This window comes from Pinus tabuliformis, chromosome 3_1 (assembly GCF_031772625.1).
Source record: "Pinus tabuliformis cultivar Carrire ecotype Pingquan chromosome 3_1, CPIR1, whole genome shotgun sequence".
NCBI lineage: Eukaryota > Viridiplantae > Streptophyta > Pinopsida > Pinales > Pinaceae > Pinus > Pinus tabuliformis.
Window position 1 is genome coordinate 63324320 of NC_142301.1, and position 26087 is coordinate 63350406.

The following is a 26087-nucleotide window of genomic DNA, read 5'->3' on the forward strand; positions in this document are numbered from 1 at the left end:
CGGTTACCAAGGCAGGTTCAACAATATCTTTGCATAATTTCTTGAAATTCCATTCCATTTGAGTGTCCAAGGATTTGCATTTCCATTTTCCAAAAACTCTACAATATCTTCACGATATAGATTTTTTTTCCAAACTTCAGAAAGTAATTCATCATGCCATGATTCGTCATTTCAAACTTCAGAGGCCAACTCCCTTTTATTTTGATCATTAGAGGCTCATTACCTATCAAGAATAAACCATCAGTATATAAAACCAAAATCAAAGTCATACTGAAGAGTCCCATCAATAGGTATATTTTGAAGATCATTGTAATAGATTTCACCTGCAAATATATGAGAATACAAATATACTCAGAAATAATAAGATCGATCCAATAATATAACATGAAAGTGCTTCTCTTTATTGATCAAAACCCTTAAGGTAGGGTAACACCATACATTCACTCCTTAAGGAAGGAAAACACTCCATAAGCCATATGCTTGTCAATACAATAATCCTTAACATCTTAATGGGGGAGTCTCTAGCCTCTATATATGATTCATACATACCATGGATCATTACCATGGTTCTCTCAATACCATCTATCTAATACAATGGGCTTATTGCATTATTGCTAACTACTTGTGGTCCCTTACATGATACGGGTTAACCACTTTATTTATTACTATGGCCCATTCCATTATTACATTATTCCCTTGGGTACCTCCTGTTGACCACTACATGTCAACGACCCATAATAGTACACCCCATTTTTTTCGCAAAAGGGATAGTGCCTGATTGATGTGTTCGTGCCGTCCAACTATTATTACCACCTTATAATGTAAACCCAGTCTGCATATGTATAATGTAAATAATCTCAGCAGATCTGTGTTGTGTATGTAATCACCTAGGTAAACCTACTTTTCTGATGACGATCTACATTCCGGGAGGTTTTTTGTCTCACCGATCCATTCTTGGATAGTCGACAGAGTTTTACTTCAGCGTTACCCCAAAGCCGGAATGGATTTTTTCACTGGGATCTTAGGGGAGTCTTAGTGTTCTAGATCGAGTCTATGTAAAAGTGATTTGGGAATAATCCTAACTATTTGGTTAGGTTATTACAAATTGCTTGATCTGCTAGATTATATTTGTGTCGCAGAACTGGGTAGTCTGTGAGGGTCCTTTTCAGATGGGTTTTCCCCCTTGAGATGTAAAAAATGTGAAAATCATGATGTAAAGTATCCCGAGGGTTGGAAAAATAATTTATCCCCTCATAGGTTAATTAATTAAAATTTCTGGCCAAAATTAATTAAAATCCTAAGCCATAAATTTGATTAATTCTAGGTCGTAGGTAAATTTAAATTCTCCGAAGGCAAATTTCATTAGTCCTTAAAAAATTAAATTTTAAGAGGTCCAGGGACTAAGGTAAATTAATTATTTTGCTAAATTTTAAGCTTTTGGTCCCTGGGGTTAAGTCAAAGTCAAAATTTTGAGGAAATTAATTCAAAAATTTAATATTTGAATTAATTAAAATGCATTTAATTGAAAAATTCGAATTTTCTCAATAATTTAAAATTTCGACGGATGGGATTAAAAGAAATTTTAATCCTCATCAATAGTGGAGATTGCTTTGACGAGGATCACTCGAACTAGCCGTTGGAGGATTTATATTTAAATAGTAGGTCATTTGTCAATCAATCCATCCGATCTCTGGATCGTGTACTAAGCTCTCAAGCTTTCTTGTATACTTTTTTGAATTAATGCAAAAGTCTTTGAGGTTTCAACGTGCTGTAGTGTTCCTCTTCATGAATTTATTGTAACATTGTTTTAATTTCTGCTTAATATTATGTGAAAATTATTAATCAATAGCTATCTTAGAATAATCTGAATACAGGTATTGTTAGTGTCGGTCTTGAGCCCTCCATCAGTGATCAATAACTCTTTGCATATGCATTTATAGGTGTCTCATCAGTGTCAGTTTTGCATCCCGCTAGGCATGCCATAACACTGAATGGAGGAGCTGGTCTTTGTCTTCTTGGCTTTGCTGGATCAGGTCATACAACAATATAATTGAGTCAGGCTTGTTCTTGTTTTTGTCTTAAAGTCCCATGGTCTTAGGTTTAGGGTTTTGAGTCAAAATCATTTTAAGGTCATGAGTCATGGTCAGTAAGTGCCCAGCAAGCCGGAAGGAGTTTTGTACATATGTTTCATTGTCATCTTCTTCAGCTACAGCTCATTTTATGCCTTGGATTTAAAAACACTGTTTTTAATTACAAGGTCATGTGGATTTTGAAAAAACAAAGAAATTTTCAAAAATTTGTAAAAGTGTCGGCAACAACCCTGGTTCCTTCTCTACAGTCCATCAGGCGGTCAACCTGCAAGAAGAACGGAGTTAAACGCATCAAAAAGCTCATTCCAGGACAAAAAGACTCTAAAATAGTGTTAAAGAGAATACAAAGGTTTAAACATTATAAAGTGGGTTTTTAAAGTCAATTTTTTTTTTAAATATGAGCCTATAAAAGCAAATTCCCTCTTGAAAGGTCTTCATTGTGCATTTGGAGCAAGAAATTACAAGCAAAAGGCGATTAGAGAGCGGAATTGGGCAAATTGCAGAAGTTTCAGTCTTTTGGAGGCTGCGCGACCAAACCTAGGGGCGCGACCAAAAAAAGGCCAACGCGCTGTGTTAAATTACACAGGCGCGACCAAACGGAGGGGTGAGACCAAACTGGCAGCTTGCGCGACCAAAAAGTCTGCCCGCCCTAAAAACTCTCCCAAACGCTCAAATTCACTCAAATTCACTCCAATTTTTAAAGGTATGCCTCCTCCACGTTTTGTGTAATGGTGTTGGGGTTGCAAAAGAAGATTATGGTCATGATTTTATGCAAGGAAATCCATAGAAAATAGGTTAAAATGACTTGATGTTTTTGCATGCTAATGTTAGGTAGTATGTTTGTTTTTCAAGGCAATTTTTTCCTTAGTCCCTCCATTCATTTTCCCAATATAAAATCACAGGTGTTAGGATGTCATTTTTATTAATCTCATTTGCAAAGAAAATACTCAAAACCTACCCCAAATTCCATGAAACCCTAACCCCTCCTGAACCCTATTCCAAACCCTGTTTCTACCATGTATCATGCTCTAACCCTAAGCACTACTACACACAACAATTCATGTATAAAAACACAGCAAAATGAAAAAGAAACATTATAAAAAAAAACAAATAAAAAGTGATGACAAGGCATGCACATAAGAAATTGTAAAAACAGTGAAAATGTCATTTGCATAGCCTTATAAAAAATAAAGAAAAGTGTCATTTTGCTGTGTATATGTCAAAGATTCAAAGCTGTGTTAAAGTCATCACAAAATTCATCAAAAATACAGCTGCATAGTTATCAAAAGAAGCAGTCTTGCTGTGTTAGGGTTTTGTATTAGCATGGTTTTCATCCCCTTTCTCAAAACTCTGTTTTTCCCTACCTATTTCCCTATGTAAACCCCAATTCAATTGCTTGTCCCTTCAGTTAAACTCCCTAGGCAATTGAATGTCCCTCCCTATGATCAAAGCACACAGTCAAACCCTAATTCCCCATGGTAAAAGCATGATGAAGCTGCCACTGTCCTAAATGAATTGCTGTTACAAAAATTAGTTGGCAGTGATTATTAAAAGGGTTTCACTGTCCCCCCAAACCTAATTCCTAATATCCTCTCTTTTCCCTAATTCCCAAGTTATCAATTCCCTCTCCCTTCCATTGTAACATGATCACAGCAATCCCCTTCCCTTCTTCTTACAATCTAATACCCAAAATCCCTGTTTCATATTAGCATCAAATGGTCATTTCAAAATGTGGAAAAAACAGAGTATGCTCATGAAAGATATTTGAAGACAAAATATAAAAGCAGCAGCCTGTTAAATGTTTATGATTGATGCTACTCTATTCCCTTATACTTTCATTCCCTCCATGATGAAAATCTATATTGTCCTTTCCCTTGGTGATCATAAAACATATTTCCCTAATACAGTATTCATTTGCAAATGATGAAAGATGGAATGACATGTTTAGCATTATGTGATGTTTTCCTTCAGAATTCCCTGCTTATATATATATTTTTTCCCTTTCCTATATGTAAATTCCCTCCCCTAACATATCCCTCATGATGTTTCCCCTTGAAAACAGCATACTTCACAGCATTTTGCAGGCAGGGCAGCGGTCATTTTGACTTATTTATTCCACCTTGCTCAATAACACCATGTCAACCACTGAGACTAATGAGCAAGGTGATGACCGATCATCATCTACTGAGATTGAGATACAGCAGAGGCCTAGTAGGGGAGGCAAGGGTGGTCATCACAGGAGGGAAGAGCCCACATCATTGACAGAGTTGCAGGCTTGCCCATTGGCAGTGTCTTGTTTTCAGCATATGTCTTGTTTTCAGTTTTGTGAGAGGCTGTCACACATCCAGCATCACAGAGACTTGGCCCGGTTGTTTGTCCTCCATCTCCATGACAGGCAGGTCACCCTTGCAGGGGTGAATTTTGTGTTTTCTCCAGAGGCTATCACAGATGCTACCGGGATACCCAATGTGGGTGAGGTGTGGCCGAAGCGCAAGTGGGTGGACCTGGTATACTATGAGCCATATGTTAGGCCTGCCCATGTGCATCACTTGACAAGGAACTTTCCTATCAAGTTCCTCCGAGCAGAGTATATAGACACCATGAGACTCATTATGCACTACTTCACATGCGAGGGGAGATTCTCACGAGTATTTTCTTGTCATATCCGCATGATGATGCACTTCACCAGAGTGAGGATGATGAACATTTCGGCATTCTTATTTCATGACATTCAGAGGATAGCCACTACCTTTCGGAGACAGACTCCAGTACAGCAGCTCCGGAGCCTATGCCATCATGGTCTTATTCAGCTAGTAGTTTCCCATCAGCTGAGCCAGCAGGGCATCCCTTGGGCGGATTTCATCTCCCGAGATGTTTTCACACAGCCACATTCAGGGCCTGAGGCAGTTCATGAGGAGGGAGGGCCATCACATCAGCCCGAGACCAGCATCCCGAGACACATGGCTTCTTCTCCTCGGGTCACATATCAGAGAGGTCACAGGACCTTATTTGCAGCAGCCCGACGAGTACTTTCTCTACAGCCAGTGGAAGGGGTCTCGTCTTCATCATCAGAGCAGCGAGTGTTATCTCCACATCAGGTGGAAGGGGCCTCGCTTTCTTCATCGGCACAGGCAGTACGAGAGGGCAAGCAGCCCATGGTTGAGGATGAGGCAGTTGGCGAGGCACATGATGATTTCACTGGTCGTGATGCTCATTCTCCTCCTTCTTCAGATTTCTATGAGCTCAAGGAAGAGAACCTTGTGTTGCAGCGGAAGCTTGAGATGGCTCAGTGGACTATCACTTATTTAGAGCAGCGGACCAAACAGCTGGAGACCGAGAAGGAGTTGGATGAGTTATGGAGGATGCGATTTGACCGAGTCATCAATCGCAGGAGGCCTGGGGACCCACTGCCCATGGATAGAGAGTTATTGCTCATCCGAGCAAATTGGCGCTTGGAGGGACTGTTAGACAAGGCAAACCGTGACAACAAGCTGCTCCGGAACATGAAGACACACTACTGGGCAAGATTACATGTTTGCAAGGCGAGAATAAAAATTCTCCAAAGAGAGCTGTCAGAGGCCCGGAAGAAGAAGAAAAGGACAAATCCACTCCGCATCTTGGCTGAGGCATCCCTCACTCATCATGGTACTGATCAGCGTTGATCTAGCATCAAAATCTGAAAATTTTGAGAATTTTGGAGCATTTTGCAAATTTTTGGTAAAATTACAGGTTTTGCCCACGGTTTGGTCTCACCCCGGGTGAGACCATTTTGAAGGGCTGCTCGGAATTTTGCAAACTTGGCATTTTTGGAAAGGGCATGCAAAAAGAAAAATTACCAGTACTTGGGGGCAGCCTAATTTTGAGTTTTGAGCCTCCAAAAGCTCAAAATACACCTTAAAAATGACTTTCTGCCCACTTTTTGAGTTGCAGAAAGTGACCTTGGGAGAAATGGTTTTTGAGGGGTCAAATCAACACCAAATCTAGAAATTCCACTTGGGATGGAAAGTAGACAGGCTAAGCTTTCCAATGAGCCATCTTGCACCTGATTTGGATCAGTGGAACCCACTCAAAAGTAGCTGCAAAGGGGCGCGACCAGAACTTCCAGGGGCGCGACCAAAACCTCCAGATTTGCCAATTTTTGACTAGTTCGGCCAGAAAAGCACTATTTTCACTTTGGTTGACTATTTGGGCATGTAAATGATGGATTATTGTGTAAATTTCATGGCATTAGATACTTTTACTCTTCTTTACCACTTCTAGAAGCTTCTTTAATGTAAATAGTGAATATTTAATGCATAGATAAGCTTCCTAAGTTTTAGAGGTAAGTTGTTGAGCTGGCCTATTATCTAGTGACTGATTTAGAATTAGTTGCAACAGCTCCTAGGAAGCTGAGCTCGACCCCTAGAGGTGGGGAAAGAGGTTTGACCTTCTATATTATGCCTTCTCTTTCTCATTTTGATGGTTGGACTCTAGAGGGAGAAGTGCTATTGTATTTTTGACTTGTTTATTTTCTGCAATTTGAGGAAAAGGAAGGCCAGGGTTTTGCAGACTTCATTGTGGATTCTTGTGGATTATTATGTTGATGGTGTGTCTCCTACTGTTATTGTAAGTGTGTTTATGTGTTCCATTTCTTGATCTCTTGCTGCTATTTAAACAAAAGAAGTGATAAAGTTTGAATTCATGCATGCCATGCTCAGCTTTCAATTTTGTTTAAAATTTATGTTTTCCACTGTCTAGAGAGGATTCGAATTCATTGTTTGCCCTCTTTAGCCTCTTTTCTTTCTTCCCTGATCATCTCTTTCAGTTAAAGGCATCAGCATAGACTCCTACCTTGCCCCAAAGACCCACCTGCAAAAACTGAGCTCAATCCCCGCACCCTAAAATTGCACTCCCTCCAATTGCCACCAAAAACCCAAAAAATCTTTAAATCAACCCCCCTTATCAATTTACTAGCCTAATATCTTTGATCCTAATTGGTCAGCTTATTATATTATAAGATCTATCAAATCTGACCCGAGAGAGCCTTCTCATACCTCGTAGGGCTAGCTACGAGGTGAAATGGTTTGATGTAGCCTTGAGAGTTTGTCTATCTCAGCCTAGGTGAATTCCAAGCGCTAACAGGTATGTTATTCAGTTTGTTGGATCTAGGGTAACATTTTTAATTTTGATTGAAGTAGCAGGTATCTCTATTTCTTCAGAATTTTATTGTTATTCTATTTCTCTACTTGATTTGATGGTTGATCTAGTGTTTGCAGAAGATCTCTCAATTTCGGGCATTTGGGGATAGTCTTCGGTTGGACCAGCCAACTTTCAACACATATTTTCTGAAGAGCCTACTTCATATAAGTCTCAGGATTTATCTAACAATAAATTTTTTCTTTGTTTGTTTGTTCCTGTAGAGTGTTTTTGGGCTAGTACCTCTCTAAAATTTCAAAATCTTTTAAATATTTTGTGGAAATTTTGATAGATCTGGCTATTAAGAGCCTTAGATTATCAGATCTGGGAGCGGAGTTGGATTCATACTCCTCAGATCTGATAGATCTGTAAATTATTTGTATAGATCTGTTATTTACTTGTGTAGAGCTGAAATTTTGTAACATAATTTTGAATCTTAATACTTGGGTTTTGGGATTTTTTTTATTTTTGTACATATTGGGTATTGGGTTTTTCTCTTTTCACTTATGCAGGAATAGATCTGAGAAATCAGCCAAGAAAATCTTCAGATATGAGCTAGATCTAGACCCTGGAGGGCAAGATCTGGGTTCAAAGATTGTTTGCAGGAATAGATTTGAGAAATCAGCCAAGTAAATCTTTAGATCTAAGCTAGATCTAGACTCTGGAGGGCAAGATCCGGACTCAAAGATTGTTTGTAGGAATAGATCTGAGAAATCAGTCAAGTAAATCTTCAGATCTAAGATTTTTCAAGCAGATCTGGGGGTTTTGAGACAGATTTAGGCTCTAGAGGGCAATATCTTATCCCAAATCATTTTACAAGGCCATCCATTAAAGATTTTGCAATAAATCTGAAGATCTGAAGCAAAATAATTTTTTCAGAACAAGGGTTTCAAGTTTTGGGGCTCCTAAGCCTAGATCTGCCTTCTCCCAGCCCAACGCTAGTTCTATTGGGCCTAGTGCTAGCTCTTATTGGCCCTAGATTCCCTTGCTCCATCTCTGATTTGAATATTTGATTTTTTGAAGCTAATCATTGGTGGGTTTTTGCAGAAAATTTGGTAAAAGTTTGTGTTCTAGATATTGAATTTTTTTGGGCAACTTGGGCAAGTGATCTTCAAGGCCTAGGGTCTAAGGGTTTGATGTCTAAACCATCTTTTTCCTCATTGTTTGCTACAACAGTCATATACCTTTCTAATATTGGTGGAAAACACATTTAAGTGGTTTGAAATTAACTAAAAAATTGCTAAATACATTAATAAGTCATTTATGTTTGATGTGTATCAAGAATTTGGCCTAGATCTATATTTTGGGTCACTGTTATCTCTGAATAATTCTGTTTCTGAAGTCTGAAATATAACAATGAAAAAATTTCATTTGGGTTAGCCTAAAATCAGTTCTTAAGTTGTCCAATATATTAAGGAATTAATTTCTTGAGTTGGACATTCATCATTAGGCTTATTTCATGTTTTAATTGCTGGTTGTAATAAGTATATCAGATTTGATATAATTCCAGAAATGACATCATAACAAGCTGAAAATTTTTGATAATTCATGTGGGCAAGTTTATAAAAAATTCGGTAAATTTTTGGCATAAAGATATCATTGATAGCTTACTGTTTTCATTGTCATATGGCTGCTGTCATAAAGTTTTTCTTACTGCTGTCCTAAAAAATTAATTTCTGAAAATTAAGTACTCTGTCATGGAATTGTGATAAAATGCATATCCTTTGTTTCATAAATTGAGTATTTTGTTGAGCATCTGTTGATATTAATTGCAAAGAAGTTTTTGTTCTCTTTGAGCTATAACTGTATCAGAAAGATTTGAAATAAGCTTGTGTTCTAATTGTAATATTTTCAAGGGTTTAATTTTGAGTCTTCATTTAATAAAGCGAACATTTCATTTGGGTATTGGAAGTTTCTGCGACATAAACATCTTTTCATTGTTGAATCTAACTTCATCTCATCTTCTCATCATCTAGTGCATTTGCATATAAATTAGTTTTTCATAAATAAAATTTACTTCCAAGCATAAGCTTGGTCGATAGAGAGATAGGTATCCATCCATCTTTGCTTGAGTAACCTACTTTTAATAGTACTTAAAACAGTGACCTTTCAGTCGTCAGGGCCACAGCTCTCTGCAGCGTCGGAGGCACCGGGTATGTTAGATTTTCAAGAGAGATATCTTTAATCACACCTTAGTGTGCTTCACCTTATCTTCTTTCTGCCAATTACTACGAAATCAGGGTCAATATAGAAAGAATCGAAGGGTTAAAACTTAGATAGGCATTTAACTAAAACTAACCAAGATTCTTGCATCTCACATTAGTTTTAGGGTCTGCATTTCATATAAGATAGTTATTTATCTAAGCAGCAGTTGCTAATTGATTACTTGGTCTTCATTCCTTAGCAAGATCGTTGACTCCATAAGGCACTGGTATCAATCGTTTAAAATCTAATCAAATCCTATAAGGTTTACTAAATATTAATCAAGTACTTGATCACTTCACTGTGTCTTCCGAATTGGTTGGTTCCCAACTAGTTCTTCATTCCATTTTTCCATAGGGTCTACCCCCCTTAGCCTGCTGTAGGGAGACAGCTTAAACGAAGAGATTGGGGATCAGGGTGACAGCCCCCGATCTGAGTCGTTGTCACGGTGCCTAGACATTCTATGCGACAACACCTCCCTCTATACCCCATACTATCCCCCCTAGGTATACTACATTCCACCCCCTTTAAACATGTTTCGTCCCCGAAACATAAAAAGAACACAAATAATAAGATCTACTCAAAAGAGTAGTCCACTGGTACCATGCACATGCATCTAACCATCCAAGAGAAAGGTGAACCCTCGATCTAGCTAGTGCCTCGCTCGCTTGAGATGGAAGTTGACCCTAGCGGCTCTTCTGTGTTGGTGTGTTGTGGGTGGATCGTCACCCCTCTCTATCTGTCATGTAGGGGTTGTTGTCGTTGTTGCTCATTCGTTGCCATCTTGTTGGTTGTTGTCTCATTGGGTGATGTGGGTGGTGATATGCTGAAGCTTTAACTGATGGACTATATTTCTTGAATTCCTCTACTCTTGGTGCATGAGTGGTGTCTGGTGCTTTTTCTGATACCTAATTTGATGTTTGTGTTTGGTGGTCAACCATCAAAGGCTCATCATCTAATGTGTCAGTGTCATTAGAGCTTTGTGCTTCTGCCTCGATAGCCTTTGTTTCATCCTTCTTGGATTCTACCTATTTATTGATGGAAATATCCTGTAATGCAATTTTCTTCTTTTTATATCAGAGCTTCAGGAATTTCTTCTGCACATTAATATTGATAGTACCAACAGATTCCATCCAAGGGTATTCCAAAACAACATCTACATTAGCCATATTTGAAGCATAAAAATCAGAATGCAATACATATTTGTCCATAGAAATCTTCAGATCTTTATAAACTTGCACCTCTTCATTATTAACCTGTGTGTGCTCCATTTGTTTGGCTAGTACTTGCAATCTTTTAGCCAAATGAACATTAATAAAATTATACCTGCAACTAGGATTAATAGACACAATGATCTTGTTCTTCTGAATACATCCATGCACCTGTAATAAGGAGACACTAGTAGAAAGTAACCCCACTTGTTTCTCATTATCTTGTTTTCTAGCATGAAACCAGTGGTATAACAATAATTTTTCAAATTCTTCATCGGGCAAGTTTATCCACTTCATTCTATTAAGTGATTTCCACCATTTGGCTGCCTCCTCTTTAAAATGAGTCACTACGAAACCTTTCCATCCTATTGGCCATAATGACTTTTCTCTTTCTATCAATTCTTCAATAGCAAGACCTTTATCGTTCCTTGTAAAAAATCTCTTGCTAGAAGCCATGAAGAGGGTTTTGAAAAAAAAACACACTTGGCGAAAATTAAAATGGCCACAATTCGGTCAATATTGCTCAGAATTCTTATTGGCATGTTTTCAGAAATGGAACAACCATTCTGCATCTTCCCATGTGATAGAAAGATCGATCTAGGCATTGGAATTTCAGAGTCGCACTGCAATTGTTCTGCTGTCACAAAAAATTCTGAAAAAAGAGTTGATTTTAAATTAGTGATATCTCCCTCATCCGTGTTAGGATATTCCGACACATAGGATATAGTTAAGTTCAACTTGGTCTAGTGTAGAGTTAGGTAAAGTGTGTTTCTTTACCGTTGTACATTTTGTAACTTACAATCTGACGGTCACGATATGTAGTGATCCGACGGTTCACTCTCTCCTTGGTATTACCGACACTTGATCCGTGGCTTGACACCCGATTGGTCCATGAGTTCTATTTAAAGCGCATGGAGGGTCATTGTTCGGGTAATCCGTGCATGAGAGAAGCTTATGTAAATTTTCATTCTTTGATTAATAAATTGCCTGTAGTAGCCACGTTGGCGTAGACCGTGGACTGTTTCCCTCTTTGAGGGTTTTAACCACGTCAAAAATACTGGTGTATTGATCTGTGATCTGGTTGTGAGCGGTGTTCTTTTGGTGTTCTTTCTGAGGAACTTACCCTGTAAATTCCTACATGGTATCAGAGCTATTTGAGGGCCGCGTCCGTTGGTGATCCAAATCTGAAGCCGGTAGAACTGCATGCGGCTGTCGTTTCCTAGATCTGCTGTTTCTGACTGCTTTCGGGCCGAGAGGACTGCTCTGTTGTGTTCGGAGCATCTGTTCCAGTGAGGAACCCCTTTCGTTTCACGCGAAAAGGTTTCCGGTAGCCCTAGCTGCGTCATTTTTCAGATCGGGAGGTATACAATGTTTTTGCAGTTTACTGTTATTTTCTCTCTGCTTATTTCGGTTTCGGTTTATTTAGCCATTTTTTTTAACCGGATCTATACCTTTCATTTCTGCGTATGCTCTTTGCCCTGCGACTCTGTGCGATCTGGGCAAATCAGAAACAGAAAGGAAGGATTTTTCTCATGCGTATGCTCTTTTCCCTGCACCTTAGTGTGATCTCGGAAAATCAGAAACATTGAGAAAAATATTTAGTTTTTCGGCTAAAGCTAACTTTGAGATTTTTTTTTAAAAATATCTAGTTTTTTGGCTAAAGCTAACTTCGAGCCGCAAGGTTCGTTTTTCTTTGCATATTCGTGTTGGGTTTTGTGTTTTGTGTTTTGTAGGGAAAAAGAGCTTTCTCAAGGCAAGCACGCAAACCAAGGCCCCCCCTCTCTCTCTCTCTCTCAAATTTTTTGTATAGATCAATTGGTTCAAAGCTATTTTAAGAGAGTAGAGGTCTTGGGTTCAAGTCTCCATTTTGTGGGGGCGGATTTTTTCATTCCCGCACATTCGCGCACTTTGCCGGCAACTTCAACAATTTTTTTTTCAAAAAGCCATAACTTCTTCATCCGGAAGCCTTTTTCAGAGCCGTTTTTTTTAAAACAGCCTACTTTTTCGAGATCTATCCATTGGAACACTTACTTTCAGCATCTTCAGCTTCAGTTTTTAAAAAAAAATGGAAAGTCCATGCCAAGTCATTCTTGACAGCACTAACTACTTCCAATGGATAGCCTACATGGAAGATTTACTTAGAAGTAAAGGTCTCTACAGAATAGCCACAGACCAAGAGAAGAAACCAAAAGATGAAGACAAGGCTGCAAAATGGGAAAATAGACAAGATCAAGCACGTGGTTTGATAGGGATGTCTATTTCTCCTGATCTTAGATTCCATATTGCAGAACTTGAGACTCCTCATGAAGCATTGGAAAAACTCACTAAAGTTTTTGGGATTAAAAATGAAATTAGAGCCCATCAACTTGAAAATGAGTTGCTTACATTGGATCCTAATAATTTTTCTTGCATTGAAGATTTCTTGTCCAAATTCAAGACCCTTAGATATCTCTTGGAAGGTGTTAAGGTTAAGAAAGAAGATAGTAACCTTATTTATTCCATCCTTACTAAGTTGGGACCAGCCTACTCTGTATTTGTTTCCACCTTCCATTCTACAAGGGAAGCTTTCATTTGTCAAGGAAAAGACTACAAGGCCCCTTCCTTTGACTCCTTTTGTGATTCTTTAATAAGAGAACAAGAAAAACTCTTACACCTTGGTCTTCTTAATCTTGGAAACTCTTCCACGAAAGCGTTAGCCGCCCAGCAGCAACCAAATTCAAAGAATCCTAAGAAGTCATATCCTCAAAAGAATGGTCCTAAACCAACTCAGCCTCAAAATGAAAGATCATTTCAGCAAAATGATAAGACCAATAAAAACAAATGGAAGAAGACTGATAGACATTGTAACTTTTGTAATCGAGATGGCCACTTAGAATCTAAATGCTTTAAGAAGATGGAAGCCTTGGAAGCCGCAATGAAGAAACATAACATCCATGTGGAGCATACTTCAACTTCAACTTCCGGAATGGCACTTTCTGCATGTCGTTGTCAATCATCTCAGTCTGGTTATGCATTAAATGTATCTTCTTCTTCTCCTTCTCATGAGTGGCTCATTGATTCTGGAGCCTCTTATCACATGGCCAAAAACCAAGCCATGTTTTCTTCTTTAAATGATTGTAACACCAAAAATATATATGTTGGTGATGATAGATCTCTTAATGTTGTAGGGACTGGAACTGTTCATCTAGACAATGGTCAGTTTAATGATGTATTATGTGTTCCAACCTTATCCTGCAACCTTCTATCTGTATATCAGATAACTCATTCAGGTGAAGGTAAAATTGTTGAATTTTCACCTCATGATGTTGTAATCAAGGATCTAAGAGATCCTAAACAGATTCTAGCTACTGGTATTGCTGATGATTCCACAAGGTTGTATAAGTTTCACAACTTTGGGTCATCAAATCTTCCCTCAGTATTTGTTGCTCATAATGATGAAGTGAGCAAACTTTGGCATGAGCGATTTGGTCACTTAAACTATCGCTCCCTTCAGCATCTATGTAAAGAAAATATGGTGACAGGTCTTCCTATGGTATCTTGCAGAGATGGTGTTTGTTCCGGATGTGTACTCGGAAAACATCATCGGGACAGTTTTGACAAACGTGCCTCTTGGCACGCCTCAGCCCCTTTACAGCTTGTGCACAGTGATTTATGTGGTCCACTTCCTGTTGCTTCATTCTCTGGCTGCAAGTATTTCTTAACTTTCATTGATGATTTCTCCAGACGCACTTGGGTATACTTCTTAAAACTCAAGAGCGAAGTATTTAACACTTTTTTGGCCTTCAAAGCCTTTGTTGAAAAACAATCTGGACATCAAATTCTTAAGCTAAGAACTGATAATGGTGGAGAATATGTTAAAAACACATTCATCAACTTTTGCACCGAAAATGGAATTCAAATGCAACATACTGTTCCATACACTCCACAACAAAATGGTGTAGCTGAAAGAAAAAATCGCACCTTAAAGGAAATGGCTAATTGTATGCTGCAATCTAAAGGACTCAGTCTTAGTTTTTGGGCCGAAGCAATTAATTGTGCAAATTATATAATCAATCGCACTCCTACTAAGGTTCTAGAGAATATCACTCCAGAAGAAGCTTGGAGTTCCATTAAACCAGATGTAAGTCACTTTCGTGTTTTTGGAAGTGAAGCATGGGCCCATATTCCAGATGAAAAGCATAAAGCTTTAGAACCTAAGAGTGAGAAATGTACTTTTGTTGGATATTCTGAAGATGTAAAAGGTTATAGACTTATTCCATTTAAGTCCAAAAATGTTATCATTAGAAGAGATGTAAAATTTGATGAAAATAAATCGGCCTGCGAGCCTAGTCCGGCGGATGTGCCACCTCTTCCTATCTCTTCTACTTTTGAAAACATTTCTTCTTCAGATGATGAAAGTGAGGATGATAATCCTCCCCCACCTTCTCAGGATCCTCAACTTCCAAGATGGGTCCGTGCTACTCGGGATGCAGCAGGTGATCTTGCCGGTGATCCTACAGATCAGCGACGTACACGTTCTCAGTTTGAAAGAGCCTCTTCTTTACTGGCTCAAGCTCCAGTAAATCATGATCCTGACACTTTTGCAGAAGCTTCAGGCCATCCACATTGGGAAGCAGCTATGAATGAAGAATATCATTCATTGTTGGCAAATGATACATGGGATCTTGTTCCTCTACCAAAGGGACGCAAACTTGTTAGATGTAAATGGGTTTACAGAACCAAGTATGGACCAGATGGGAAAGTTGATAAACATAAAGCTCGTCTTGTTGCTAAGGGCTTTTCACAGGTTGAAGGCATTGACTACACTGAAACCTTCTCCCCTGTTGCCAAAATGAACTCTATCCGCCTTGTTCTTTCCCTTGCTGCCTCTTTAAAATGGGAAGTCCATCAGATGGATGTTAAATCTGCCTTCTTGCATGGGGACTTGCAGGAAGAAATCTATATGGAACAACCCATTGGCTTCATACAAACAGACTCCAGCCTTGTTTGTCGACTTAAGAAATCCCTTTATGGTCTCAAGCAAGCTCCTCGGGCTTGGTATGCCAAAATGGATAGCTTTCTTTTAGAATCTGGCTTTTCTAGGTGTTATTCTGACAATACTGTCTACACCAAGAAAGTGGGCAACTCTCTTATCATCCTTGTTCTTTATGTTGATGATCTTATTCTTACTGGTAGTGATCCCAACCTTATAAACCATGTGAAGTCCAGCCTTAAAAAGAAATTTGAAATGACAGACTTAGGACACTTACACTATTTTCTCGGTCTTCAAGTCTTGCAATCCAAGGAGGGTATTTTCCTTTCCCAGTCCAAGTATGCTTGTGATATTCTTCGTCATTTTCACATGGAAGACTGTAAGCCAGCCCCTTCTCCCTTTCAGTCTGGAGTCAAACTTTCAGTCTCTTGTACTTCTCCTGAAGTTGATGCTACCTTATACCGTCAACTTGTAGGAAAACTCTTGTATTTAACCCATACTCGTCCTGACCTTTCCTTTGCTGTTGGCCTTGTTGCTCGTTTTATGCAAAACCCCCGTGAAAGTCATTGGAAAGCAGCTAAAAGAATACTTCGTTATGTTCGAGGTACAGTACAGTTTGGGATTCATTACAGTGCCAAAGCAGCTCCTCTATTAGTTGGTTTCACTGATTCTGATTGGGCTGGTGACCCTGATGATCGGAAGTCTACTGCCGGTTATGTCTTCACTCTTGGTTCAGGACCTATTACATGGGCTTGTAAGAAACAGGCTGCCATTTCTCTTTCGTCAGCAGAAGCAGAGTATCGTGGTGCCGTGGAAGCTAGTAAGGAAGCCTTGTGGCTTCGTCAGATCCTATCAGAGTTTGGCTTTGAGCAGCAGCATCCAACCACACTTTGGTGTGATAATCAAAGTGCCATTCAACTATGCAAAGATCCAGTCCAGCATCAGCGCAACAAACACATTGAACTACACATGCACTTCATCAGAAAGCTCATTCATGACCATGTTCTTGAAGTGCAATATTGTTCAACAGATGATCAGGTTGCAGACATCTTCACAAAGGCTCTCACAGAGGCGAAGTTCACTAAACTTCGATATATGCTTGGAGTTCAGGAAGTTGTCACTAAGGGGGGATAGGCTCTAGTGCCTCCTTCCTTCTCCTATTGTGTCATATTTGTAAATCCTTCAATCCTATCCCAAGTTGTTCTTAAGGGGGGATGTTAGGATATTCCGACACATAGGATATAGTTAAGTTCAACTTGGTCTAGTGTAGAGTTAGGTATAGAGTTAGGTAAAGTGTGTTTCTTTACCGTTGTACATTTTGTAACTTACAATCCGACGGTCACGATATGTAGTGATCCGACGGTTCACTCTCTCCTCGGTATTACCGACACTTGATCCGTGGCTTGACACCCGATTGGTCCATGAGTTCTATTTAAAGCGCATGGAGGGTCATTGTTCGGGTAATCCGTGCATGAGAGAAGCTTATGTAAATTTTCATTCTTTGATTAATAAATTGCCTGTAGTAGCCACGTTGGCGCAGGCCGTGGACTGTTTCCCTCTTTGAGGGTTTTAACCACGTCAAAAATACTGGTGTATTGATCTGTGATCTGGTTGTGAGCGGTGTCCTTTTGGTGTTCTTTCTGAGGAACTTACCCTGTAAATTCCTACTGGACTCCAATTTGACCGATTTTTTTTTTTAAATTGGGTAATTTTTCAAAAGGATCTAAGATCTGTAATTTGTTTATCAAAATTCCCCACAAAAACGACAAAAATTAACTGCAGACAGCCGTCCACAAATTTTGGTCAAAAAATTTTCTGCAACAACTGATTTTTAAATCTGCGATATCCCTCTCATTTGGGCTCCGATTCGGCCGATTTTTTGTTTTGAAATTGGGTATTTTTGCACAAAGAATCCAGATCTGCAATTAGATTCTGCAAATTTTGCATCAACACTTACAGATTTGATCTGCAAATTCGCCACCCAAAAAATTCCTGCAAAAAAAAAAATCTCCGCTTTGCCCAAGAAAGTGCTCTGATACCACTTGTAATAGATCTGACCTGCAAATATATGAGAATAAAAATATACCCTGAAATAATAAGATTGATTCAATAATATAACATGAAAGTGTTTCTCTTTATTGATCAAAACCCTTAAGGTAGGGTAACACCATACATTCTCTCCTTAAGGAAGGAGAACATTCCACAAGCCATATGTTTGTCAATACAATAATCCTTGACATCTCAATGGGGGAGTCTCTAGCCTCTATATATGATTCATACATACAATACTATGGGTCATTACCATGGTTCCCTCAATACCATCTATTTAATACAATGGGCTTATTACATTATTGCTAACTATTTGTGGTACCTTACATGATACGGGTTAACCACTTTATTTATTACTATGACCCATTCCATTATTACATTATTCCATTGGGTACCTCACTCTGTACCCCATACTATCCCCCCTAGGTATACTACAATCATTATGCCATCCTCCAACCTAAAAACTATCCTTCTCTTACGTTAATTCGCAATTTTTGTTATATTATGCTTAGTAAGAGGAGTAAAAGGTGTTTGTCATAGTATGTGGCCTAATGTGGTTTAATTGTAGGAAAATGAAGCATTTTTTAGGCTATTTGTTAATTTGGGTATGTTCTATGCTGATAGCAAATTTACTTCAATTTTCCATATTAGCTCAATATCAATTCCAGATTAGCAATCACATTTAGCATGATAGTAAAATGCAGATAGAACATAAACATAAATTGCAGAAGACAAGCTAAGACAAGAGGACACAAGATGTGGCACTAGCAAGGGACAAATCCCAATGTGGGGAAACCCTTGATCAATTCTTCTTATATGTTATTCAATAGTTCAACAGAGAGAGAGATAGTACATATACATCAGAAGTCAACCTTTTGACTTATCTAAATAAGAGCAAAGATTTTCTCTAGGAAGATGGCATATGAGGTAGTTGATCTGAGCTTAGGTGAAGGCAAACTGCTTCCGCTGATCCAAGGTGACTCCATCACCATGTTGCACCTCAATGTGCCGCACCTCACTATGTTGCACCCAATCTTCATGCTGGACCTCATTACTATGCTGCACACATCATACTGCTGCACCTTATCATCATGTTGCACCTACCTGTGCTGCATCATGCTATACCTCACTGCGCCCATCATGCTGCATCTCATTGTAGCATTTATTATCATAGTGTTGCACTTTGTAACCAAGTGCTGCACACAACATGCTCCACTACTCTTCATCATGATGCCCATCATTATGTAGCAGTATTCAACATCATGCTGCACCTTATAGCAATGCTATCACATCTCATCATGTACTGCATTAGTTCATTGTTTAGGGGATTCTCTATTTGCTGCAGCAGATTGGGCAGCCTTCATCATGGACTGGTTAGGCCATCAAGACAGTCCTACCAACCCTCACACATAGGCAACAACATATCAAATACATACCTGGAACTTGTGCATACTGTTATAGCATTAGATCACGGGTTAGGGCATCCAAATAGTCCCGTTCAGCCCTTCTTCCAGCTACAATAGTCCTCTTAAATCTGCAGCTCATCAACCAGAGAGAATACCCATCATTCCATGCACAAGTTGCTCCACAAACCACCTAGGTTTGTCCTTCTTCAATGTGGCTGCCTACTACACTTGCTCGACCTTGTCTAGGGCATCATTCTGCCTAGAAAAACACTTTAGAAACCGTCAACAATGCTCCCTTTCCTTCGCTGCTGCTACAGGAATATGCGGCCTTGTTTTGGAGGGCCTAATACTCATCTTAGCCTCCAAAACAAGCCTCCCTTCCTACCTGTAATTACCCAAGGAAAATCGTTCTGTTCACATGTGAGGTTTCTCTTATTTCTGCCCAGAATTCCCACCATGACCTCGGCCTCCTGCTTGTAGTAACTCGGCTCCCAAACAGTCTAGAAGGAGGCATAAACTATGCCTTCCTTCACGTTCGCTGGGCTCCTTTCTTTTGCGGCCAAAACAAAGCTCTTTATGCACCATAGATCTTGTCATAAGTTTGTTGCTAGGGCACATTGTGACAGTTGATTTAGGGCCTCATAGATCAACATTGTAGGTCTCTTCTAGACCTGCGTTTAGGGCATCATCTCCATTAGGGCAACATTGTCTTCTTAGGATCTCTCCCCCCACTAAAACCCAAGACAAGTGGATAGGAAGAGATCACAAAAATTGTGTGTACAAATGACCTTCAAGGCACCTCTATTTATACTAAAACGTTGAGCACAAGTGGGGGCAATTTGGTTGTTGGTCGACCTTGACGAATTGTCCCATAACGCAAATAAATTCAGATCTCCATGAATACTTGTCGGAATCAGATGATCTTTAGATCAATCCTACACCTCTCGACGAGAGGAATCCAAGAAAAATATCATCTGCCATAAATAAGATGACCCACATAGAGTTTGGCCCTAGTTTCCAATTTTAACACTCCCTCTCAACTAGGGAGAACTCCATCCGCTGATCCATCTGCCAAACTGTACTATCTCTGCCATCAGTGCCCTGCACTACTCTGCTGAACCATGAAGAAGAAGAATTGATCGAGAATGTCTCATACTATTCTCTACTGACTCGAAGTCAGTGCCAAACAAAGAGTGTATTATATCACTCTTACTGACCCGAAGTTAGTTCCAAAAGAGAGTGATTTATATCACTCTTACTGACCCAAAGTCAGTTCCAAAAGAGAGTGTCTCAAACCACTCATATTGACCTGAAGTCAGTTTCATTGATCCCATATCAATATCATCCTAGCATAGGGAGTACGGTAGTAACACGATGCGTCCATCGGTACTACTATGGTTCCTATTCTCATTTCCCTGCTCATTGGCCAGATGAGAGGTACTTCCCATGAGTCCCAGACTGCATGGGTAGGATGTCTCAGCAGGAGAGGGATGAACCACTCATCCTGCCTACATGTCGCAAGGGGTATCCCAGGGGAAGGCTGAACCACTCACCTTGTACACAACAAATCACTAGGGGAAGGTTGAACCACTCACCCTATGACTGTGTCTCAGCAGGAGAAGGATGAACCACTCATCCTGCCTACAAAGCAAACCACTAGGGGAAGGCTTGAACCACTCACCCTATGGTTGCTCATTGCTCCAAGATGTACCCCCAAGCCCCTGGAGCTCCCAGAGCTCAATGTCCATATCATACAGGACCCTTAGGAGAGAGTCTCTCCACGACTCCTAGTTGTTCTCGGAAAGTCACAAATTTGACCTCTCCCAGGGGCATCGACAAAGTGTTGACGACCTGCACATCAGTCTCAATGTGATGGAGCCTTCTTGCTGATCGATGTACCATGTCCCAGATAAAGTGGTACCTAATGTCTATATGCTTGGAGCGATCATAGAATACGAGATTCCTAAACAACGAATCCCCCTTTGGTTGTCATAGAATATCACGGTGGTATCCAGCATGTGTCCAAGCAACTCACTGAAGAGCTTCCTCAACCAGGCAGCTTTACACGAGGTCATACTCGTAGCTATGTATTCGGTCTTAGTGGTGCTCAAAGCAACTGACTTCTGCTTCCTGCTCATCTAGGATATCGAAGCAGAACCCAAAGAGAACCAACACCTAGAAGTGCTCTTGCGATCCTTCACACTGCTTGCCCAGTTAGCATTTGAATAATCATGTAGCTTCACATTTCCGACAGTGTATCTCAATCCATGAGAGATTGTGCCTCGAAGATATCACAGAAGATTCTTGGCACCAATCTAGTGAGGCTCAACCATATATGAGCTCAACATCCTAACTGTAAAACATATATCCGGACGAGAGTTCACCAAGAACATCAATGCTAGTGTGAGTTTATGAATCTCAGAGGCATTTCCCAAATCAGGTCTGGCATCACTACCACATAACTTAAAGTTACGCTTCATCGAGCTAATCACGGGCTTGTAGTTCGTAATTCCAAATCCGAAATCCAACTCCCTCTTACTTTTGTAAATGAGAGGGTTTGCACCTGTTAGAAAGAGGTTTTCCTCATAAGGTGCCAGTATGAAAGGTCTATCATCCACAACCTTCAAGCAATGGTTTGGATCGACTTCACTCCTAGTGAATCTCAGCTTCATCAGATAGCTATCAATCCTCTCATATCAAGTTTGGGGTGTTAGCTCTAAATCATAGAGAGCTTTCTTCAACCTGCATACATGAGATTCTTGATCATGAATCTCAAATCCCTCGGATTGTTCCAAACCTGTGGACTTGCTACATGTGGGGAATGGTCCCCTTGTAAGATTTTCTTTCGGTACATCTCGGACGTGTACCTTCATGCTCTTCTTGAATTCAGGCATCCCTATCACCATTTGACTCACATCTCGTAGGGCCCCATAATACGTAGACCTTCGGTGCTATAGAAGAGATGTGTTAACTTGACATGGTCCCCAATGGATTTCCTGCAACTTGATACAAGTTGCCAACCCTGAACCCAAGAATAAGAGCATCTTTGAAAATTCCATTTTCAAACACGTACTTTTCTATTGATGAATGCCACCTTGAAACCTTTGACTTCCATTGTCGGAATGGACACTAGGTTCTTCTTGAGATCATGTACATAAAGAACTTCTTGTAAATGAATCGTGTTACCCTCATTCAATTGAGGGGTAACATTCCCTACACCCTTTCCGGGATAGGTGGGATTGAATCCAATTGTAATCCCCATGATTGTTTCCATCTCTACCAAATAGAGAGAGCTTCCTTCTATCCGATGAAGTGCCTTGAAGCAGTACTATCAATAAGCCATATTCCCAAAGAGTCTGGAGGAGAAGTAGTGGAGAGGGCCAATATAAGGTAATACTTCTTTAGCTTATCAGAAACAACATTTGATTCTTCATACCTGGAGTTCCTTGCTTTCTTTGAAGAGTCGGCCATTTCCTTGATGACCTGCATTACCTGTCATTCCTCCGATCATTGAAGATGTCCCTGGAATGATTGTTATCATCATCAAGTGATGTGTCCCTACCATTCGGACACTCCTTCGCATAATGGCCAAACTTATTGCAAGTAAGGTATCTGCCTTTCCTTCCACCCTTAGATCCGGACTTCCCATTAAAGTGATCTTTAGATAGGCCATAAGATGCTTCCGCTACGCCACTCTCGGGTATTATTCTCTGCTTCGACTTCACCCTTGGTGAATTTGAAGAGGCATAAGCAACCCATTGAGTCTTTTGTCCTTTCCAACTGTCTTCGGTGATTGCTCTTTCCCTCTTGCTTGGGCTTTGTCTTCACCTCAGCTCTGATAACATGTTAATTTGGGTATGTTCTATGCTGATAGGAAATTTAATTCAATTTTCCATATTAGCTCAATATCAATTCCAGATTAGCAATCACATTTAGCTTGATAGTAAAATGCAAATAGAACATAAACTTAAATCGCAGAAGACAAGCCAAGACAAGAGGACACAAGATGTGGTGCCAGCCAGGGACAAACCCGAATGCGGGGAAACCCTTGATCAATTCTTCTTATATGTTCTTCAATAGTTCAACAGAGAGAGATAGTACATATACATCAGAAGTCAACCTTTTGACTTATCTAAATAAGAGCAGAGATCTTCTCTAGGAAGATGGCATATGAGGTAGTTGATCTGAGCTTAGGTGAAGGCAAACTACTTCCGCTGATCCAAGGTGACTCCATCACCATGCTGCACTTCAATGTGTTGCACCCAATGTTGCACACATCGCGATCGGGATTTAATCGGCGCCGGGAAAAAAGCGGAAAAAATCGTTAAAATCGGGAAAAAATCGGAAAAAAGCGGGAAAAAATCGTTTGGCACAAAAATATTCATTTTTTTTCAATTTTTTTCAATTTTTTTAATATCTAAACCATCTACAACATAAAATAAATACATTGACACATAAATATGATAAAAAAACTAATATATAAGATGTTCAATATCATTTCTAGCGCTAAAATCACACATAACATTGAATCATGTCCTGAATAGTAAGTCCTGAGTCCCAAGTCCAACTCAGCCTCAAAATATCAACAAAAAATATGATAATGTATCTCATCATGTCATAATGTCATATACAATAAAATGAAAGTCTAATCCTATTGATTTCCTCTGCCCCTCTTGCGAGAATATGGCACAGCTTTCTCTTTCCCTCTAGATGTAGAAGCTGGTGCCTGTGGTGGTGGAAATGGCAGTGGAGTCTGACGTGCTCTAGAAGCTGAAGAACTAGTAGTAGCAGCTACAGGAGGCTGAGGTGGACGGAGACCACGTCCTCTACTGGTGGTAGTGGTAGCCCGGGTAGCCCGGGTAGGCGGTGTCACCTCCTCCTCCTGCTCCTCCAACTCCTCCTCCTCCTGCTCCTGCTCCTGCTCCTCCTCCTCCTCCTCCTCCCCCTCCTCCTCCCCCTCCTCCTGCACTAACCAATCCTCAGTGGGATCCATGAGAGGCCTCTCGGTCTCAACCCTCCATTCAGCAGTGGTGTCAATCCCATCCAATGAGATGGCTTCCGTATCAGGTGTCTTCTCTAGTTGTTTCACCCACAATCGAAGATTGTAGTAGACATAGACCATGTCATTAAGTCTATGGGACTCCAACCTGTACAAAGTTCATGAAATAATAAATTAATAATTAATATTATAAAAAAAATATTGTTTAAAACTTTAATGAATTCAAAAATTTATTTGGAAATTTGCAATATTTTAAATGTTTAAGTGTTAACCTATTGCGCTTCTTGTTGTGTATTTTTTCAAATACACTCCAATTGCGCTCACATCCCGAGGAGCTGCATGTTTGGCTGAGGATCCGCACGGCAAGATTTTGCAAAAGGGGTACTCTGCCCCCATACATCTTCCACCATGCGTCTACAACAAAATTACAAAGAAAATTTTAAATAAACATAAGAAAAAAATGGAATTTGAAGAAACAATGAAATTTGAAACAAAGTTACAAAGTACATACTACAAACTAAAAAATACCTGGCATTTTAACCGTCCTATCAATGACAGCCATCTCAAAGCCAAATGTGCCCGCTGACAACTTATATTGCTCAATTTGTCTAGAGGCCTCCATACGTTCTTCTGAAGTTCTCACCATCTTCTGGACACAGGTTAATAATCCTTCCACGACCTCAACATCAAAATTAAACCCACATGCATAAGAAAATGCAGGGTTCAGGAAAAGGCCAGCAGCATGAATGGGACGATGGAGTGTGTTGTTCCATCGCTCATCAATGACGTTCCATAGAAGGAGTTGTCTCTGGAACCCATCATCTCCCTTGTCATCATAGTAGGACCGAATGGCTTCTTTGGCCCTATCCATGGCTTCATACAAATAGCCCATTGCGGGCTTCTCACCATCAACCAACCGAAGAACCTTTACCAAAGGCTCTGTAATAGCGCACACCTCCTGCACTCCCGCCCAGAAGTCCTCCTGGTATGAAACTAGTCTGCAGACGGCCTCTCCTTCTGGTTTGCGGCTCATTGTCGAAGCACGCCACTCCTCTGAAAGAAACATTCTCTTCAAATCCCACATAGAATTCAAGAGGGATTGAAGAGATATGAAACTCGTCGCAAACCGTGTAATGGCGGGGCGCACCAACTCTTTGTTGTTGGTGCATTTTCTCATCAAGCTAAGCACAGATGTGTGATTGTAAATAAATTTTGTGATGCTTTTTGATGAGTCAACAACCTCTTTGACAAAGGGAATTTTCCCAATGTCCTCTAACATCAAATCAATACAATGGGCAGCACAAGGTGTCCAAAATAAAGTAGGATGCCTGTCCATAAGCATTCTACCAGCAGCAACATAATTTGCAGCATTGTCTGTTATGACTTGGACAACATTTTCTGCACCCACCTCCAAAATAAACACATCCAGCAAATCACATAAATTTTTTGCATCTTTGATTTGATGAGTTGCATCAACAGATTTGATAAACATAGTCCCCAAGGGACAACTAACCAAGAAGTTTATAAGGGTTCTCCCCTTTTGGTCAGTCCAACCATCTGACATAACAGTGCATCCTGTTTGTGCCCATGATGCCCTAAAATCCTCCAATCTTTGGGTGCAGTCACGCTTTTCATCTTGAAGAAGCCGGCCTCTGAAATCATGAAGAGAAGGGAGTTTGTACCCCGGGCCAACACTGGCAACAGCATCAAGAGTAGGTTGGAAAAATGGATTATTCCTTATAATGCTGAAAGGAATATCACTCCAGAGGAGAAATTTTGTCATCAACTTGTCAGCTTTTTCTTTTTCAGTTCTTTTTAGCATTGAACCAATAGTTGGTTGTGAACCAGGTGTGGTTCGAGGAACAAAATATGATGATGCAGCTACCGGATTGACTGACGCTGCAGTAGAACCTGTGCCACTTGGCCCACTTCCTTCAACTGACCTTTTTAGTTGCCTTTTGAGTTCTTCTTTGGCGTCTCTAG

General features: G+C 40.0%; 2 protein-coding genes across 3 annotated transcripts in view; one reads left to right on the plus strand and one right to left on the minus strand.

The window, feature by feature from the left end:
* Positions 1 to 26087, plus strand: part of LOC149185789 (dynein beta chain, ciliary protein) — a 238775-nt gene that overhangs the window by 148074 nt on the left and 64614 nt on the right. The window lies entirely within an intron of this gene.
* LOC149185790 (uncharacterized) lies at positions 23567 to 24504 on the minus strand. The gene is made up of 2 exons (XM_089410799.1): positions 24377 to 24504; positions 23567 to 24252 (listed from the first exon to the last, which is right to left on the minus strand). The coding sequence occupies exons 1-2, from the start codon at positions 24502 to 24504 to the stop codon at positions 23757 to 23759; spliced, it is 624 nt and encodes a 207-aa protein (XP_089266925.1). The 3' UTR covers positions 23567 to 23756.

Coding starts and splice junctions, on each gene's coding strand:
- LOC149185790 (XM_089410799.1), bottom strand. CDS start 24,504: ATGTATGGGGGCAGAGTACCCCTTTTGCAAAATCTTGCCGTGCGGATC. Junction 24,253..24,376: donor CACAACAAGAAGCGCAATAG/GTTAACACTTAA, acceptor AACTTTGTACAG/GTTGGAGTCCCATAGACTTA.